Source organism: Sturnira hondurensis, unplaced genomic scaffold (assembly GCF_014824575.4).
Source record: "Sturnira hondurensis isolate 20B ecotype Veracruz unplaced genomic scaffold, ASM1482457v3 Scaffold0022977, whole genome shotgun sequence".
Taxonomy (NCBI): domain Eukaryota; kingdom Metazoa; phylum Chordata; class Mammalia; order Chiroptera; family Phyllostomidae; genus Sturnira; species Sturnira hondurensis.
The window spans coordinates 1,667,495-1,685,190 of record NW_028095608.1 but is presented as its reverse complement, the minus strand read 5'-3'; the positions used below and the strand labels follow the sequence as shown (position 1 = coordinate 1,685,190).

The 17,696-nt window shown below is 50.8% G+C and overlaps 1 protein-coding gene across 1 annotated transcript in view; it reads left to right on the top strand.

Annotated features, from left to right (window-relative positions):
* Positions 1–17,696, top strand: part of NID1 (nidogen 1) — a 68,412-nt gene that overhangs the window by 35,310 nt on the left and 15,406 nt on the right. Inside the window, exons 10-12 of the mRNA XM_037037349.1 lie at positions 1,448–1,573; positions 5,536–5,685; positions 6,927–7,049. Of these exons, the coding sequence (XP_036893244.1) occupies positions 1,448–1,573; positions 5,536–5,685; positions 6,927–7,049 (399 nt within the window). The remainder of the gene's footprint in view (positions 1–1,447; positions 1,574–5,535; positions 5,686–6,926; positions 7,050–17,696) is intronic.

Genomic DNA, 17,696 nt, shown 5'->3' with positions numbered 1-17,696 from the left:
TGCGGCCGGGCTTTGTTCTGGGCCACTGGGACAAGCCTCGGAGTGTTAATGTGCTGAGACACGGGGCTGTTGATTGGAAATTGCATTAAGCAGATCACTTCGTGTATTATTTGGGCTGGAAGAGGGCCTTAGGGGAGAGGGAGTGTGAGCCCCTGTGACTCAGTGTGCGCAGCCCTGATAAGCTGGCAGGCACCCCCACGGGAACTGGGGGAGATTTCCAGCTGAACCACAGAGCTCTGGCACTTGGCAGAATGGCTTCCAGGTGTTTCTCACCTGGGCGTCTGCGAGGACAGTGTTAGGTAATCTGTCAGGGAGTGACTCGAGTGTGTGTGGGCATTTAACAAAGGGGCGACGGCACTGCTCTCAGAGGCCTGGCGTTTGGGAGGGACGGATTGGAGAAACTTGGAGTTGCTGGAAACATGGGAAAAGTAGCTGCTATGAAAAAAAGAGTCAAAAGGGGAGTAGTAATTAATTATGAGAATAATCCAGGAGTTCCCTGTAGGGTGTAGGGAGTGATTTGTGCAAGAGAAGTCTCTTCCCAGAGAAGGGCTTGCCAGATACTGAGCAATAACAATAACTGTCAGGTGGACGGTGATGTGTCCTCAGGGACAGTTAGCACTGCTCACCATTTCACTGGAGGAAGAAGTAGAGTCCTGGCCTCAACTTAGAGAAGGGGGATTTAAATTAGACGTTAGGGAGAGTTTCCAAACTGCAAGGACCATGAGACACAGGAGGGGAAGTTGCCCGGTGTCGCCACCTGGGGTCCTCTGTGTGGACCTGCATGGAGGTGGGGGTTGTGCCAGGACCGCCCCTCACAGGTCCCACACCCCGTCTGCCAGTGGCTCTCCAGGTGGGCTGTGAGGGTCGGGGGCCCTCTTTTTCAAAACACGCAAGTTCCCTGTCTATACGGCTTCCTGGGCGAGAGGAGCTTGGAAACGTTCCCAGGGTAAGGTTTTCCTGTCCCTTGGGGGCGGCATCACAGCCTCCGGGCCCTGCCGTCTGCACACTGTGCCCAGAAACCTGTCCTCAGACACCTGTGCCGGAGTGCCCTGGGAGCTGCAGCTTGGGGACAAGGGAGCCCTTAGTGGGCTTTGCCTGCCGCCCCTGCGGGTGGTTCAGCAGCTGGGGGTGAGCTGCCGAGTCCACACTCAATGAGCCAACTCCACCCTGCTCCCGCTGGTGGAAGCAGCCGCCCCAGGAGGAACTAACTCTGTTCTGTAACCTCCAGGCTGTGCCCGGAGCTGACATCTTGCCCGAGATCTCGTGTCTGAATCATTTCACAAAGACATTCACTGCAGTGTATCTTCAAAAAGCTGAACCCCATTCAGTTTGGGCTTTTGCCTGGGTTTAGGTGCACTCGCAGGCAAAAGTGATTCCTGTTTTATTGTGTGTAGTGATGTGAAGAGGTTTAAACGAGTCTTCTTTTTTAAAAAAAAATTCACCGCAGACATCGACGAGTGCTCAGAACAGCCCTCGGCCTGTGGGAGCCACGCCGTCTGCAACAACCACCCGGGGACCTTCCGCTGCGAGTGCGTGCAGGGCTATCGGTTCTCGGAAGAGGGGACGTGTGTGGGTAAGCTCTGCAGGTCAGAGGCTCTGACTCTTTCGTCATGGGGTGTGTGTTGGTGCCCGTGGAAAGGTGTCGCCAGGGGTGGCAGCACTGGGCTCTGCAGTTGAGGGCCAGTTTCCAAAGTTGAATCCGACTTGATCCCTGTCCTTCAGCTCCCCGGGGAGTCACAGGCGCAAGGAACGAGCGCTGTTCCTGCTCACACCCGTGGCACCATCCCCTCACCGGGTGCAGGCTTTGCATTCCATTCCATTCTTACAACAATGAGAATCTGGTTTTGATTCTTACTATTCTTTTAACAGCTGTGAAAACAATTAGACTTGTTTTCCCGGAACTCCCTGGCCTTGGGGTGCACGCTGAAGGAGCTACCTCACAGGCCCTTGGGTCCTTTCCCGCCGTGGGTTGTCTTCTTCCTGATTTACCCCTGAAAGTCCATTTGGGGCCCTCCTGCTGCTGGATTTCAGTTTTGCAAACCGCAGTGGTACCGTAACCTTTTAGCCTTCTCAAAGTCAATGAGTTGAGACTGAATTAGGCCAAGTGGGCTTCAGGTGGATGATGATTTGGTGATGCCGATGAGGCGCCACGCACAAAGAACCTGATTGTTCGACTTTTCCTGCTTTTTCCTACTGCTGCTCTCTGAACTGTGGGTTCCAAGATAGTAAAGTTCGAAGATTTTTGGATAGTTCCAGTCTGGAGGGCAGTGGGCTGGATGGGCCATCTGACTTCAGCATTTCTTCCCAGTTTAAAACAGATTGGTCTTTTACGGCCTCAGTGACCCTCTCCTTGCCCTTCTTCGCTATTTGCTCAACCCTGGTGTGCTTTCTGTTTGCTCTGCCTTGAAGCGGGGACGAGGCTGCCGAGGTCACAGGGCGTTGAGGGGAACAGGCAGTTCTCATACTTGGAGTATGACCCAAACATCTGTGAATTGAAAGAGGCCAGTCCCCTTTGCAGAGTTGAGATTTCAGCTCTGCTAAACTTACATCTCTTTTTTAAAAAAATAGAGAACAATTTCTGTGTATCTGTCCTGATTTCCCTCTCTGCTGTTTTTTTTTTTTTAAGATTTTATTTATTTATTTATTTTTAGAGGGGAAGGAGAGAGGGAGAGAAACATCAATGTATGGTTGCCTTTTTGTGCATCCCCTGCTGGTAGTTAGCCTGCAAGGAACTGGTTTACAACCCAGGCATGTGCCCTGAGTGGGAATCGAACCGCTCTGCTGTTTTTTTTTTAAATCTTCAACTGAGGCTATGTTTATTAATTTTGGAGAGAGAGGAAGGTGGGGGGAGAGGGGGGACAGGGAGGAACACCACTGTAAGAGAGAGAAATGTTGATTGGTTGAACCCGCAGCTTACGTATGTGCCCTGACTGGGAATAGAACCCATGACTTTCTGGTGTATGGGATGATGCTTCAACCAACTGAGCCACCTGGCCAGGGTCCCTCGCTGCTTTTGGAGGTGGAGAGTCAAAGGTTTGCTTTTCTTGGTAGCAGCATTTATGTTACATTTTGGCTCGAACTTGGGTAGTGGATCCTTTACCCCTTGGGTGGTGAAGTGCATGGTCCTGGGACGGGTATGTGTGGGGCATGATGTCCTGAGTTTCTGGATCCGACCATTCCTGATGTCCACACTCACTGGAGGGGCAGGGGTGGGTCGTGGAGCAAGTGTCTATTCATAGGCACTGGGTTTTGAGGAAGATACTTAACCTCTGGGCCTCTGGGCCTCTGGGCCTCGCATGTAAAATGAGGAGATTGGACTGGGTCATGGGTTCACTGTGTCCCGAGCCCTTGAAACTGCCTCAGGAGCTGCCCTCGAGGCTACAAGGAGGCTGTGGGCACACTCCTGGCCTCTGGCCCCAACCTTCATGCTTCCATTTTTGTATGTGTCCACTTATGAGCAAGATTTTGAGTAGTGGATCTCATGGCTCAGAAACAAGTGTGAAAACCACCCAAGGATCACGAAGTTAGTTCCACCAAGACCTGGCACCGGGATGCCTCCCAGTTCTCTCTCTGCCTTCAGACCCCACGCTGCTCTGTCCCCTGGGCCCTCCCCCCTCCATTGCTCCTTTGAGACACACTGTGTAGGAACATGGGTCCCTGGGTCCAACCAAGTCAGCCCCAGGGCAGCCAACACAGGGCTCTGGCTGCTTACTGGGTAACTCAGTGGTCAGTGCCTCTCTCCTGGAATCCTTCTTAAGACAGTCTCCCTGCTGGAGGGCTGGGCCAGGATGGTTTCTCTCTGGGTCAAAGCAGGGATGAGTGAGGAAGATCTGGGCTGTGTAAGAAGCTGGCACTGTGCCCTGCCGGCTGTGAGGGCTGGGGCTGCCAGAGGTCATTGCCTGCTCTTTGGAATCCATCACGGGAGGGCTGCTTTATGACTTCCACACTTGCTATTTTCTGTACACCTGTGGCTTTCCTCCACTGGGTGAAAACTTTTACGGCTAACTGGAACACACAAAGTGTGTGCACGTGACAGAGGGGCCTCGGCTCACCTGTCAATCAGCTTTATGTGACAACACCAACACTGCTCTGCACAGACTCGGCCCTGTGATGCATGGCCTGGTGCAGGGAGTGCAGGGAAATGCGAGGTCCCACTGTGCCCTCACCGTGCATCTTTCCAACATGTGCAACAGCACACACCTGCACACCATCAGGTGCAACCGGGCCAGGCTTAGCTTTGCCTCATCCAGCATTCCCTCTCTCCCTCCCTCCCTGTCGTATTGTGGGGAAAGTTACTTTGAAGCATTCGTTTTTGTGATCTTATTCGCAGTAACTACAGGCCACGTGAGAGCACCCAGCTAGGGCTCTTTACACCCTGCCCTTCCTGTCCTCTCTGATATGTGACTTCCTTCCCCAGCATCTCCTTCCTTTTCCCTCGTTCCCTTGTTTCCCAGCCTACCAGGCCTGTGGGTGTCTCAGGGACCACTGTCAGGTGGGTGGCAGCATCTCAGAGCCAGCCACCCACTCTGCTCCTTCCCTGCCAGGTACAGTCCTAAAAAAGTGAAACCCCACCTTACAATTTAATTGTAATTTTTAATTCCTATTTTGAGCCCAAATTTCTCTCCTTTCCAAAACTTTTCCCTCCATCCCACAGCGTCCTCCCCCACAGCGTCTCATTGGTTGAAGGGCCAGGGCCTAAGAGCTGTAAGACCAGCAGCTAAATGGTGCCGTGGGAGCCGCAGAGTACTGAACCAGCCACTGGGAATCACCCCTCACCCTCAGCCCTCGGTTTCTCTCTCAAGGCCAGAGCACTGATGGGGTTGTTGGCAAGACTCTGTGTCCCCCACCCACTTCCTGAGCCCTCATTCCGTGGGTCCTCCCATCAGGACCCCGAGACGACAGGAGTCTCATTTACTGGGCCCCTTGTGCTCAGCCTGCTGCAAGTAACTCCTGTTTCACTGGGGAGAATGGGGGCTCCGAGAGTTTGGGGTTCACGCAAGGCCATGTGGTGGGCACTCAGGGCTGCCTCCTCCCAAGGCCCAGGCTTTCCCACTGCCCTGGAGGTTCATTTCTCATCCCCTGGTGGGAAATAGCCACCCTTGGCTTCAGTATTCACAGCGCCTGGCTCACCTGCCCAGTGAGCCACGGCGGAGCATCGTGCGGAAGTCTCAGGGCCTTACCCCCAAACACCCCCCGGCAGAGCTGCCCTAGCAAGTGTGTGCGCCCACAACGTTCCACCTCCACATCCAGAGGAGGGGGGTTGGGTGTGAGACCGAACATGAAAGCTGGGCTGGGTGGATGACCCTGGAGTTGGTGTGCCAGGACAGACCGGAGGTGGCAGCAGGGGAGAGGAGGCAGGAGAGCCGGGGGTTCCAGCCCAGGGGGAGCAGGGAGCGCGAAGCCTGAGAGATGCCTGCAGGTCTGGGGTCCAGGCACCACCCGTATAGCGGACTAAACCACGGGTGTGGAGGACCCTGGAGGGGCCCGGGGACGTCTCGGGTCTTCCTGCCAACACTGTGCACCTTGTGTTCGAAGCTGTCGTGGACCAGCGCCCCATCAACCACTGCTCCACGGGCCTGCACGACTGTGACATACCCCAGCGGGCCCAGTGCGTCTACACTGGAGGCTCCTCCTACACCTGCTCCTGTTTGCCAGGCTTCTCCGGGGATGGCCGGGCCTGCCAAGGTGCGTGGTGACCCTGGTTTTCCTCTCTTCGTAACCTGGGAAGTGCCTTATGTGGGACCTACGACGTGCTAATTCCTGACTCGCCCGAGTGTAAAAGAGTTATTGGCCCAACTCTGTTGGTAAGAGAGCTGCATTTTTGTCTCTCTGCTAGTCAGAACTGTGCGTTTTCCTTTGGGGGCTGTTCTTGTTGGGGAAGACACTTGGCCTCCCCCTACTATTTGGTCCATGTGACTTGCTTGTTCAGGCAACAATTAGACACCTGCTGTCTGCCAGGAACTGAGGAGATTGTCTTTTATGAAAAGAAAACCATCCTTGCATTCTTGGAGCTTGCAGTCTGGCCGTTTATTTAATAAGATGTGTGTAGTCACACCCCTGGCCTGCTGCTGTAGTCGTCTCTCCAGGAGGGGTGCGACCTCCTTATTGGGTGAGTGGGCACAGAGTCAGGGGTGTGTGTGAATGACTCCTCAGCGTCCTCACAGACGTGGGAGCTGTCCCTGCTGGCTGCCGGAGTGCTCTGCGGATGGCTCTAGGTGGGTGGCTGTCAACACAGTGCCCCAGTCCCTCGTTTTGCAAGATTATTTTATACCACAAAGTATTTCTGAGAAGTCCAAGCTTTTCTAGGATAGGATAGAGCGTAATTTCTGAGAGACCACCTCGTCGTTACTGAGCACGTGCACTTTCTCTGGTCTCCGAGGTCTTCCTGTCAAGCAGTTACTACTCTGTCTGTAAATTTTTATTTATTTATTAGAGAGGGGACAGGAAAAAGAGTGGGAGAGAAACATCAATGTGTGGTTGCCTCTCATGTGTCCCCTACTGGGGACCTGGCCTGCAACCCAGGCACGTGCCCAGACTGGGAATCGAACCGGCGACCCTTTGCTTCACAGGCCCACGCTCAATCCACTGAGCTACACCAGCTAGGGCAGCACTCAGACATTTTTGAAGCTCTCATTTATGATGAGAAGAATCATTTTATGATACAAAAGAATCCTCCCTCTTTTCTGTTTGCAAGCTTGACTTTTCATGGAAGCAGTATCGTTCAGGTGAAACACACTCGTAAATAAATGCACAAGGCAGAAACCGGGGCCTTGGCGTTTTGATTATTAAAGTTGAGTGAATTCTAAATCACTGTTCCTGGATCAGAAACGAGGTCCCCTGGAGTTGAGCAAGTGGCTTAAATCACTGTGTAAACTGGGGATTGCTGAAGAAATCTCATTGTCCTGGGCCTGGGGGCTGTCTTGCAGATGTGGATGAATGCCAGCCGAGCCAATGTCACCCCGACGCCTTTTGCTACAACACTCCAGGCTCCTTCTCGTGCCAGTGCAAACCTGGTTACCAGGGAGATGGCTTCCGCTGTGTGCCTGGAGGTAAGGCCTTGGGATCCTCGGAGCTGAGTGCTGAGGGCATGGCCCTGGGGGGAAGGCGAGGTGAGGAAGTGTGGGTTCCGTGGGAGTCCTGAGGGCTGTGGAGGCGGGGGATCAGAGCACGGGCCCAGTGAACAAGCGTGCGGGTGTGTACTGCTCAACCTCGGGGTGCCAGGTAGGGACCTAAACAGACCATCACTGTACTGGCAGCCTGGGGTCTGGTGTCCTGGTGACCTGGCCAGGCTTCTCCAGAGAAACAGAAGCTCTGTGTGTGTATAAATATATATATTCATATTATAGAGGTTTATTATAAGAAACTGGCCCACGTGATTATGGAGGCTAGAAAGTCCCCAGATCTGCCTCCAGCCAGCTGGAGACTTGGGGGAGCTGATGGGGCCATTCCTGGGTGGATGCTGGCAGGCTCAAGACCTGGAAAAGCCAGGGCTTTTGTTTGAGTCTAAAGCAGGAAACAGCTCATGACCCCGTCCTCAGGTTGTCAGGAGGGAAGAATCTTTCTTACTTGGACAAGGCCACGCTTTTTGTTCTGTTCTAGCTTTCTGCTGGTCAGATGAGGCTCACCCCACGAGGGAAGGCAGTCTGCTTCACTCGGTCCTCAGAGTTAACGATTACTCTCGTCCAAAACACCCTCACAGAAACACCCCAAGTAATGCTCGACCACGTATCTGGGCTCTTTGTGGCCCAGTCAAAATGTGCACATAACACTAACCATCCCAGGTTCCTAGAGTCCTGGGGAGAGAGAGCTGGACTGGGATGAGGGCCGGGGTGAAGGCTCACCAGTGGGCGGGGAGATGCAGCTGGGCCTCCGAAGAAGTGGTGGTATTACTGGTTATACTGGGGCTGTGCAGCCTCTAAGGTTTGCCTGCTGACCTGAGAGTTGAGTGGAATCTCATTGGGTCATGGGGCTGGTGACTGCCCAGGTCAAGGCCAAGGGACTTGGGATGCTGCTGGACCAGTGCAATTGACTGCCACTTGTGTAGACCCTACTATGTGCTCAATGCTTTACATACACTGTTTCATTCACTGTCACGATCTTTTTTTTAAGATTTTATTTATTTATCTTTAGAGGGGAAGGGAGGGAGAGAAATAATCAATGTATGGTTGCCTCTTGTGTGTCCCCAGCTGGGAACTGACCTGCAACCCAGGCATGTGCCCTGACTGGGACTCGAACTGCAGTTGCTTGGTTCACAGGCCCATGCTCAATCCATTGAGCTATACCAGCCAGGGCTGTCACGATCTTTTTAAAGCAGGCGCTAATACTGTCTCCATTCACACTAAAACTTACAAGATAAAGGCACAGTCGAGGTCCCGCAAGTAGGAAGGCCTAGATCTAGAGCTCCCACCCAGGCCTGTCGGATGGATCCCACCTGTCGGATGGGTGCTGTCCTCTGAGCACATGGGATCTGTCAGGAGATTAACCATGCATTGGACACCTCAGACTGGAGTCAGCCTGTCGTGTTAGTAATTCTTTTTAATTACTGCTGCTGCTGTTGGCCAGATGTGTGTATGCCACTATAAACGTTTCAGTAAGAGATCAGTGGGAAGTACTGTTTCACCGCTTTTTAAAGCAATTAATCACTAAAGCAATGTCTGTCCCCTTAGCTAGCCTGTCAGTGCCCTGAGGACAGGGTACATGTGTGTTTTATTTGTCTGTCCCCAGTGTCTGGTGGAGCATGTCGCCTGTGGGGGGCTCACAGCTATCTGGAGTTGTGGAAGGAATAAACGAGTGCACCCATTTGCACTCCTCCCGGCAGCATTTATCCACACTCTCAGCAGGATTGGGTGGGTGTGATCCGTTTTTAGGATAGCTGCCCATCCAAAAGGAGAAAACTATCAGATGAAAATTTAGAAGTTTGGTGTATAATAGCACATGTTGCTGGTCTAAATTGCTTTCTTCTGCTTGAAATAGTGATCAGCCAACTACCACTCATGGGTCAAGTCCCTCCCACCTCCTGTTTTTTTGTAACTGCAGTTTTATTGGACCACGGCTGTGCTCATTAGCATACGTGTATTGTGTGGCTGCTTTCATTCCAGAAAGCCGAGTCCGATGGTTATGGCAGAGTCTGTAAAGGCTGACAAAGCCTAAAACATTTAGCACCTGGCCCTTGGCAGAAGTTTGCCGACCCCTAGCCTAGAGGAACGCAGGCAGGGCCAGCTTTTTTTGTTCCTAAAAATATGGATAAAGGCTGTAGTGGTGCCCATGATTCTGATGGGCAGGTTACAGAGAGAAGACTTCAAGATGAGTTGAGTCCGGATATTCTAGTGGCTATTAAAAATGACTTGTGTTCATCATCTCCTTCGGTTCGCACCTGCAGTTCAAAAAGGGGTAGCGCTTTATTTTTTGTTTTGTTCTTTTGAGCCTGACCCCTCGTCCCCTCTCTGAGGCCATTTTGACAAAACAGACAAACCTGCAGGCCGAGACATAAAGATGGACAATAACAAGACCAGTAACAGCTACCTGCTGGGATTGTGTCAAAACTTTGTTCCCTTAAGAAAGTCTACATCTAGTTATGTACTCGAGAGAGAATGTGTACTAGAAATTTGGTGTTGTTTGTAACTGAAAAAAAAAAGCCAAGTGAGTGTCAATGGGAGAGTTTGTAACTGAAAAAAAAAAGCCAAGTGAGTGTCAATGGGAGAATGGACAAATGAGTTTTGGTATAATCCATACAGTGACAAAATATACAACATTTAAAATGAATAAACTAGAATTAATGGGTAAATCTCAAAAGCATGTTGAGCAAAAAAGAAAAGCTTATAAAGGATATGTGCAGTGTGATTCCATTTATAGAAAATATAAGCCTGTATGGAAATAAACCTACCAGTGTGGGACCCTCTGTAAGGAAACAGAAAATGCCCACGCGGGAACGAGTGAAAGGCTTTGAACAAGGGGCTGCAATCAGGGACGATGGAATGCATGTAGTAGGGACGCGTGGTAGGAGTAAGTATTGTTTCATGAAAGGACGCTTGTTTATATGCCTGTACAAATGCATAGAAGGGGGGAAGAGAGAGAAAAAGAGACCAAGTGTGTGTGTGCATATGTACTGAATTGCCCAATGAATTAATTGTACTTCTGTGGGTCATGGTCCGAAAGTTTGAAAGCCACGGTATTAGTTATCTTTTGCTGTGTGACAAATTATCTCCATAGTTAGCTTCAAACAATAAACATTTGCTATCCCACAGTTTCTGTGAGTTAGAAACCTGGAAGGAGCGTAGATGGGGATCTTGTTCAGGGTCTCTCTCGAGGCTGTTGTCAGACAGAGGCCAGAGCTGTGGTCGCCCCTGAGGTGAGGTCCCTCTGGGGCCAGCAGGTCCATGGATCATCAGCAGCCCCGGTTTCTCATGGACTGGGGACCGAGGACCTCAGCTGCTCACCACAGGGGCCTTTCCACAGGGCTGCCTGCATGTCTTCCAGAGCTGGCAGCCCGCTCCCTCCGGAACAAGTGGGGAGAGAGAGAGGACCCAAGAGGGGAGCCACAGTCTTTTGTAACCTAATCTTGGCACGGCAGTGCTGTTGTTTGTGCTGACACTGTTAGTCACAGACCAACCATGTAGCAGTGGGAAAAGAGACCGCATAAGCTTGAGAATACCACCAGGAGGTGGGGATTGGGTGACCATACGGCTGCTGGCCTCACCCGAACAGTGACTGGGGAGTGTCATGACGAGAGTTGGGGAATGTGGGGAGCTACGAGAGGGCCAAAGAGGAGAGTGCGAAGTCCTGGGCTGGACGTGGGAAGCCCGGTGCTGAAGGGCAGAAACCGCACCTGTGGGATTTGACCCACTGTCCATGGCTGGCTCCAGCACACACGCACCAGCACATGGCGTCGCCTCCTCCGTGCACGCACGCACAGGGAGGGGCAGTGAGAGTGCCAGCAAAGAGGGAGGAGGAACACTTAGGAGAGAAAACACAAAATGTTGTTTGTAACAACATTCATTTCAAATAAACCCAGTGTTAGAAATTTTGGATTTCCCAGTTAGAGCTGGAAGGGGCTCTAGAACTCCTGTAATTCATCTCCTTTGTTTTATAAATAAGGAACATAAGGCCCGAGTAATTTCTTAGTTTTACAAAAAGATTTCTTGAACCCTTTAATATAAACATTTTGTTAAAGAAATTTTTTCAAAATTGAGTAAGATGCTTTTAAAAGAGAACCATTCTCTTTTTTCAAAAGAAAGAGTGGGAGAGAAACATCAGTGTGTGGTTGCCTCTCATGTGTCCCCTACTGGGGACCTGGCCTGCAACCCAGCCATATGCCCTGACTAGGAATCGAACCGGTGACCCTTTGTTTCACAGGCCCGTGCTCAATCCATTGAGCTACAGCAGCCAGGGCTCAAAGAGAACCATGCTTAAGGCTTCCTGTGTTGGCTTAGATTATTTTTATTATGGGTAAATCTAAAGACCAACTTGTTTTTTAACTATAAAGTCAAATCGCATTTATAAATCAAATAAAATTAAAAATCATGAATTTCCGGTCAACCTTCATTCAACGTGCCAGACAGCTGTCCAGGGTGAAGCCGGCGTCCGGCTGCTGGCTCCGCTGCGCGATTCCAGCTGGCCTGCAGAGAAGCTGTGATATTTCTCATCTGGGGGACGAGACTCCCCGACCCCACTCCTCCTCTCACGCCGTCCCATTTCCGTCCTCCCTTTGTAGTTTAATTCCTCAGAAGGGTCTCCTGGACTTACTACATCCACTTCCTCTTCTTACATTCCCTTTTTTCCCTACCATTTCATTGTACAATGAAACTTAGATGCAGAAAGTCATACAGAGCAAATGTATAGCTCAAGGAGTTATTCTGAGTTGACCCTTGTAGCTGCCAGTCCGGGCAAGAAGTAGGACTTGGCCAGCAGCCCCTCTGGGTGCTTTGTCCCGGTCGGAGCCGCCGTCTTCCCCCAAAGTGGCTGCCACCTCAACGTCTACAATAATCACTTCCTGGCATTTCTTCGTAGTTTATCACAGTGTGCATTCCTAGACACTAGAGATTTAGCGTTCCTCATTTTCCTCTCAGGGGTTCCCTCTTCCAGCCTTCTTTTCCCTTGCATTTTGTGTATTGAAGAAGAACCCACGACGCTGAGTCACGCACTTCTCCACAGGCTGGAGTTTGCGGCTCGTCACATTGCCTGTCCTCCCTGATGGCCACACACTTACAGCTGGGTCCAAAGGTTTGATCATACTCAGGTTCGGCCCTTTCAGCGAGACAGTAGGTGGGGCGTCACCTTACACCCGAAGCATGTAAAGTCTGCTCGCCTCACGCTTTCTGACATTAGGAGCCATTTATGAGTATGGCCTGGGTCCATTAATTTCTAGAGAGTGGCAAACGGTGAGATTCTGGATCTGTTGGTTCTCATGTGTAGGTTGGAATTGGTGTGCGTTGCTTTAGGTCCTTTCATTTCTACTGGGTGGTGAAAAATGTGATAGTCTGATTCTGTTGACTCTTTTTGTCATTTGTTAGTTGGAGTACTTAAAAAATTCTTCCCCTCATACACCCTTTCGTTGCCCAGGGGCACATTTCATGAAAAGCAGGACAAATGCTTGGGTCTTTCCCTTGCTTGCTAGTTGTCAGGACAACAGATTGATTCCTTATCAGCCACTGAAAGTGACTGACTCATTTTTAGTTTTTTAATACCATTATAAACTCAAGGGGCTCAATTGGTTGTCATGATTATACTCCTAGTAGCTCAGAGTCCTTCCCATCTTTGGCTCATGGAGCCTCTCTCTTCCAGTCGGTCCCTGGTCCTTTCTTTAAAAAACTTATTTTCTTGTTGTTCAATGACAGTTGTCTGCATTTACTGCCCCCCACTGCCCCCCAACCCTAGCCAAACCCACCTCCCTCCCTTGCTTCCACTCCTCCTTGGTTTTGTCCATGGGTCCTTTATAGTAGTTCCTAAAAACCCTTCCCCCCTGCTCCTTTTGACACGGTCCTAGTAGCCTCTGATGGCTTGCTTGCTCTCTGGTGTGACAAGGTGGGTTGGGTTCACGTGTATTTCCTGCCTCAGAACTGGAGCCAGCCCTTCTCCAGGAAGCCCTGGTTTCTTTCAATGGAAAATGGGATTGAGGACCAGGATCTCAGGACTAGGAATGCTCACGCAGAGCTGGGAACACCTGACGAGTGCACGTTGACATCTCCAGTTCAAATTCTCAACTACGGGGTTTTTCTTAACCGCTTCTGGATGGTACCTGTAGCTGTTTTCCTCCGCGTGAGACTCGCGTTTCTCACAGCGCAGTGGGTGATGAGATCAGAATAGACCGCTGTTCCTTACTGGCTTTATCTCACACCGCTCACCCCACGGTCTGGGACTAATGCTACCAACTCTACCACCACCAGTACAATTTCTGAGAACAATTAAAAGCTTTTTGCATCTGCTCTTCGCATCCCCTCCCCTTATTTTTATGGCTGTACCCCTATTGCCCGAATGTGTAGCCATTACATGCATTCTCTCCCTTTCTACCCTCCTTTGGTCTTGGTTCAAGGAGGAACTATATTGCTTGTTACTGGGCTTTAAGTCAGTGTCTCTCTGGTTACGTGATTGTCAGAAGCTTCCTCTGGGTGATTCCTCGAAAGGGCTCCTGCAGACAGTATTGCTCGGTTCACTTTCTTTCCTGGACTGTCTCAGATTCCTTCGGACATAAAGCATGCCAGTCGCAAATGCAAACTATAAGCAAAAGATAATTTCCCCCTTTTTTTTTTTTTAAAGATTTTATTTATTTATCTTTAGAGGGGAAAGGAGACGGGGAGAGAAACATCGATGTATGGTTGCCTTTGGTGTGTCCCCTGCTGGGAGTTGGCCTGCAGGGAACCGGCCTGCAACCCAGGCATGTGCCCTGACTGGGAACCGAACCGCGATCCTCTGGTTCGCAGGCGACAATTTCCCCCTTTTTAACCTACATGCCCAAAGGACTTTTTCATTACCTTTTATCGTTCCCTTAAGAAGTTCAGTAGTTTTGCTAGGATACGGCTTGGTGCTGGGCCTTCCAAGTCTGTATCAGTAGTTATACTGTGTGCTTTTTCAGTTTGTCATTTCAAATCTTTATTTTTTAATATCAGGATTTTTCCCCTTGAATTAACAGTTTTAGTGTTTGTTCTTTCCTCCATTTGGTTTACTTCTTCAGGGGCTCCCATTTTTCATGTTGAACCTTCTCTGCCTGTCTCCAGTCTTGGTCCCCTTCTCAAATTCATTTTATCACATTTCTTTTTGGCTTCAAGCATTTTCCTCATTTCCACCCTTTGTTCCTCTTAAAGCATAATGTCTTGTGTTTACTCACTTTATGTTCCTTCTGGTTTGGTCTTAATTTCTGACATGATTTTCTTCTTTTATTTCTACTTCTTTCCTGAATTCTGTTGCCTCATTTCTGAGTTTGTCAAATTCTGATTCATTTTGTTCTTTCATGTTTTACAGTGTTTTCTTACTCTTTTTGCTTATTTTGAAATAATAAAAGGTTGTCGTTTCAATCTGTCCCATCCACATGCCTTTCCTGTGCTTTCATTGTCTGTAGGGTTGTTTTCTCCTCTTTATTGTCTTTTTGCTTGTTGTCACTTTGTATTGGATTTGACCTACGTGCTTTACTGTTGCTTATTTTTATGCAAAGCTTCGTGTTCCTGAACTATCAGAAAGAGGCTTGTTTCACATACCTCTCCTAACTGACAGACCTTCCTCTTTTGTTTCTCGGCAAAGTTCTTAAAAATACTTCAGCTTTCCAGATGTCCTGGCTCTGTCCCCTCCCTCACCTGTATCTGGCTGTCCCTTCCTTGTCCTTGCTATCTTTTTCATGCTGGATTGAGCTTCCCTTCCCAGCACTTTCTCCCACTGGGGGGCCCAGCGGGTCAGATCAGTGTTGAAAATTCCTGGAGACTAAATCTCCCAGCCCCCTGAGGCTTTGCAGATAGTCCCAGGTGGGTAGGGAAGCCCTGAGTTTCAGGGGCTACATGCCTCTTTGCTCTCTGAGAGCTCTTAACAGTTTAGGATTCACCATTTCTCAGAATTCTCAGAGGCCTGTTGCTTTCCTCCGCTTTGTCCTCATAGGCACTGACCCCTGTGACTGCTGCTGTGGCCTCCCTTGCTTGTGTCTGGGGTTCACAGGACTCTTTGTCATCTCACTTTGTTGTAAATGTTTTCCACGGATTTGAAGGTTTGCTGTCTAGTCACTCTGCATAATTAGATTCTAAAACAGGATGGTTACCTTCTTCCCTGAGTCCCTGTTGCTCTTGAACCACTGCCACTGGGCTGTGCCCCTGCCTCCACCGCCATGCTGGACCTGCTCCTGCAAAGTCCCCAATGACGCCCACCTCTCAGATCTCAGACCTCACCTTCCCAGTAGCACCCAGCACAGTTGATCCCACCTTTCTTTCCAAAACACCCTCCCCATTTGGTGCCCAGGTCACCCATCACTGGCCTGTGTGTCACTGGGGAACGGCTAGTCTTAGGCAGTGGACGAAGGTTTAGAGAGACCGAACTTGCCCGAGGCCCCCAGTTACCTGGCAGTGCAGCCAGGACCAGGTGTGAATGTTTCTTAAGTATCTGTTACGCACTCACCACTGTGCTCAACCTGTGGACAGTAAGGTCCCTGTGATGGAGGAGTTCACACTATCAGTGGGCAGTTTTTCTATCAGTTTTTCTTATCAGTGGGCAGGAAGCCGGGCCATTTGTAACTCCTAGGGAACCTGTAAGTGTAGCCAGGGGCTGGAGACCCCGGGAGAGACCCCAGAGAGCTGTGGATGGATTGAACAGCTTTGCAGGATGGGTAGGATTTGAACAGAAGATGCAGTGGCATAATGAGGAGGAAAGGAAGTTAGGCAGCCAGGGGGAGGTCGGGCCTGAAAACCAGGCCCTGGTGACTCTGCTGATGACTCTGGGCCTCCCAGGCCCTCATGTCCGTTGGCAGTGTCATGGCTGATCCTTGTAGCTCCTCCATCCCGTCTTTCCTCCAAAGCCTCTTGTCTGAACCCGGGGGCTTTGTCTGCCACCCTCCCCAACACCCGGAACTCAGCCTGCAAACCTGCAGCCTTTACCCAGGTTGGCTGGGCTCAGTCCTATGCTGTGCATGATAGTAACAAGCAGGTTTGTCACCCTTGTTTCAGGCCAGCCCTTGACCACAGGGCATAGGTGCCCTCCTCTGCACCCACTGCAGCCTGTTTGGACTGGCCAGCCACTCACAGCACCACCCTGATGGGGTCCTGGGCACCCCAGGCCTCCTACCACCTCTGACCCTTGCTGCTCACAGGACACCTGCTCCCGGCAGGTTTTAGTAAATGCTTATAACACAGAGTCAGGATATAAGGGGCCACAGTGCTCCTGATTCAAGAAATAGCATGAATACATTAGTTTTGACACCCTGTGCTGGCTGGATGTTGGGAGAGTCGGCACAGCAGGGGCACCCAGGGGTCTGTGTGATGAGGCTGCACACAGACGGGGGTGCGTTTCCTCTCCTGGGGTTTTGTGGCTCTGTGCTTCCGCAGACCTTCGGCCTGTTCTGGCTGCTAGTTCACTCCCCACTCTGGGTGTTGTCTCTCCTCTCCTGCCTGTCAGGATTGGGGATGCGGGTCGGGAAGGGGCTGGAAGACAGCTCATGAGTAGAGATGTCTTCATCCTCATCATCATCTGGCAGTGTTCTCAGTAAACCCCTGGGGATGTAAGGATAAAGACCACATCAGACTGACACCGTCTCCTTCACTGGAAAATCCCCGTTCTGGGAAATGTGGCCATCTCGGACTGATAACTGTCCATCTGGCAGCGGATGAGATGAGGCCAGGAGCCAGGAAGTCTGAACCCCAGCAGAGCTCGGGCATGGCTGTCACGCCACGTGAGCTCCTTGGAGGGTGCATGCACAGGCCACGCGGAGCAGTGTGGCACCTGGCGGGGAGGGCGGTGCAGACTGTGCAAGAGGAACTGAACCGCCGGCCCCTCCCTGAGTTCCTGCACCCAGCAGTAAGTAGATGGGACGTGCGAGTGCTGTTTATTTATTAAAACAGCACACGTGGGGCCCTGGCTGGTGTAGCTCAGTGGATTGAGCTCAGGCCTGTGAAGTAAAGGGTCACTGGTTCGAGTTCCGGTCAGGGCGCATGCCTGGGTTGCGGGCCAGGTCCCCAGTAGGGGACACATGACAGGCAGCCACACACTGATGTTTCTCTCCCACTCTCTCCTTCCCACCCCCCCTCTAAAAATAAATAAATAAAACATTTAAAAAAAACCCAGCACACGCGGGGACATTTAACCAGGCAAGGGACTGGGATACAAATCGAGAGATCGAAAATGTGGGTTTTTCTTGACTTCTTCCTCTATTTCATTTTCCTCTCCTTCTCTTTGTCCCCAACCTCAAGAAAAGTCACCCTAGACTTCCCCCTGTGCCCAGATAAGTATTAGGTCTTGAATGCTTCTCCCTGAGCAGATCAAACTAGGTGAGTAAAAAGAACCCCACCTGAATCACCATTTTATCAACCGGAAATAAGGCCAGGAAATACACCTATTATCCCATCCCCTGCCCCCACCCCTGGCCCTTAAACTCCCCATGGGGCCTGGGGCTCCCACTAGAGCTGCTGGCCAGGCTGAGAACCATCCCAGGAAAAACCAAGGATGTCCCAGCTGTCTCTAACTCATGATTTTCCATGTCCTGAGTCACTATTGAGGTTTTTCATTCCCCTGTG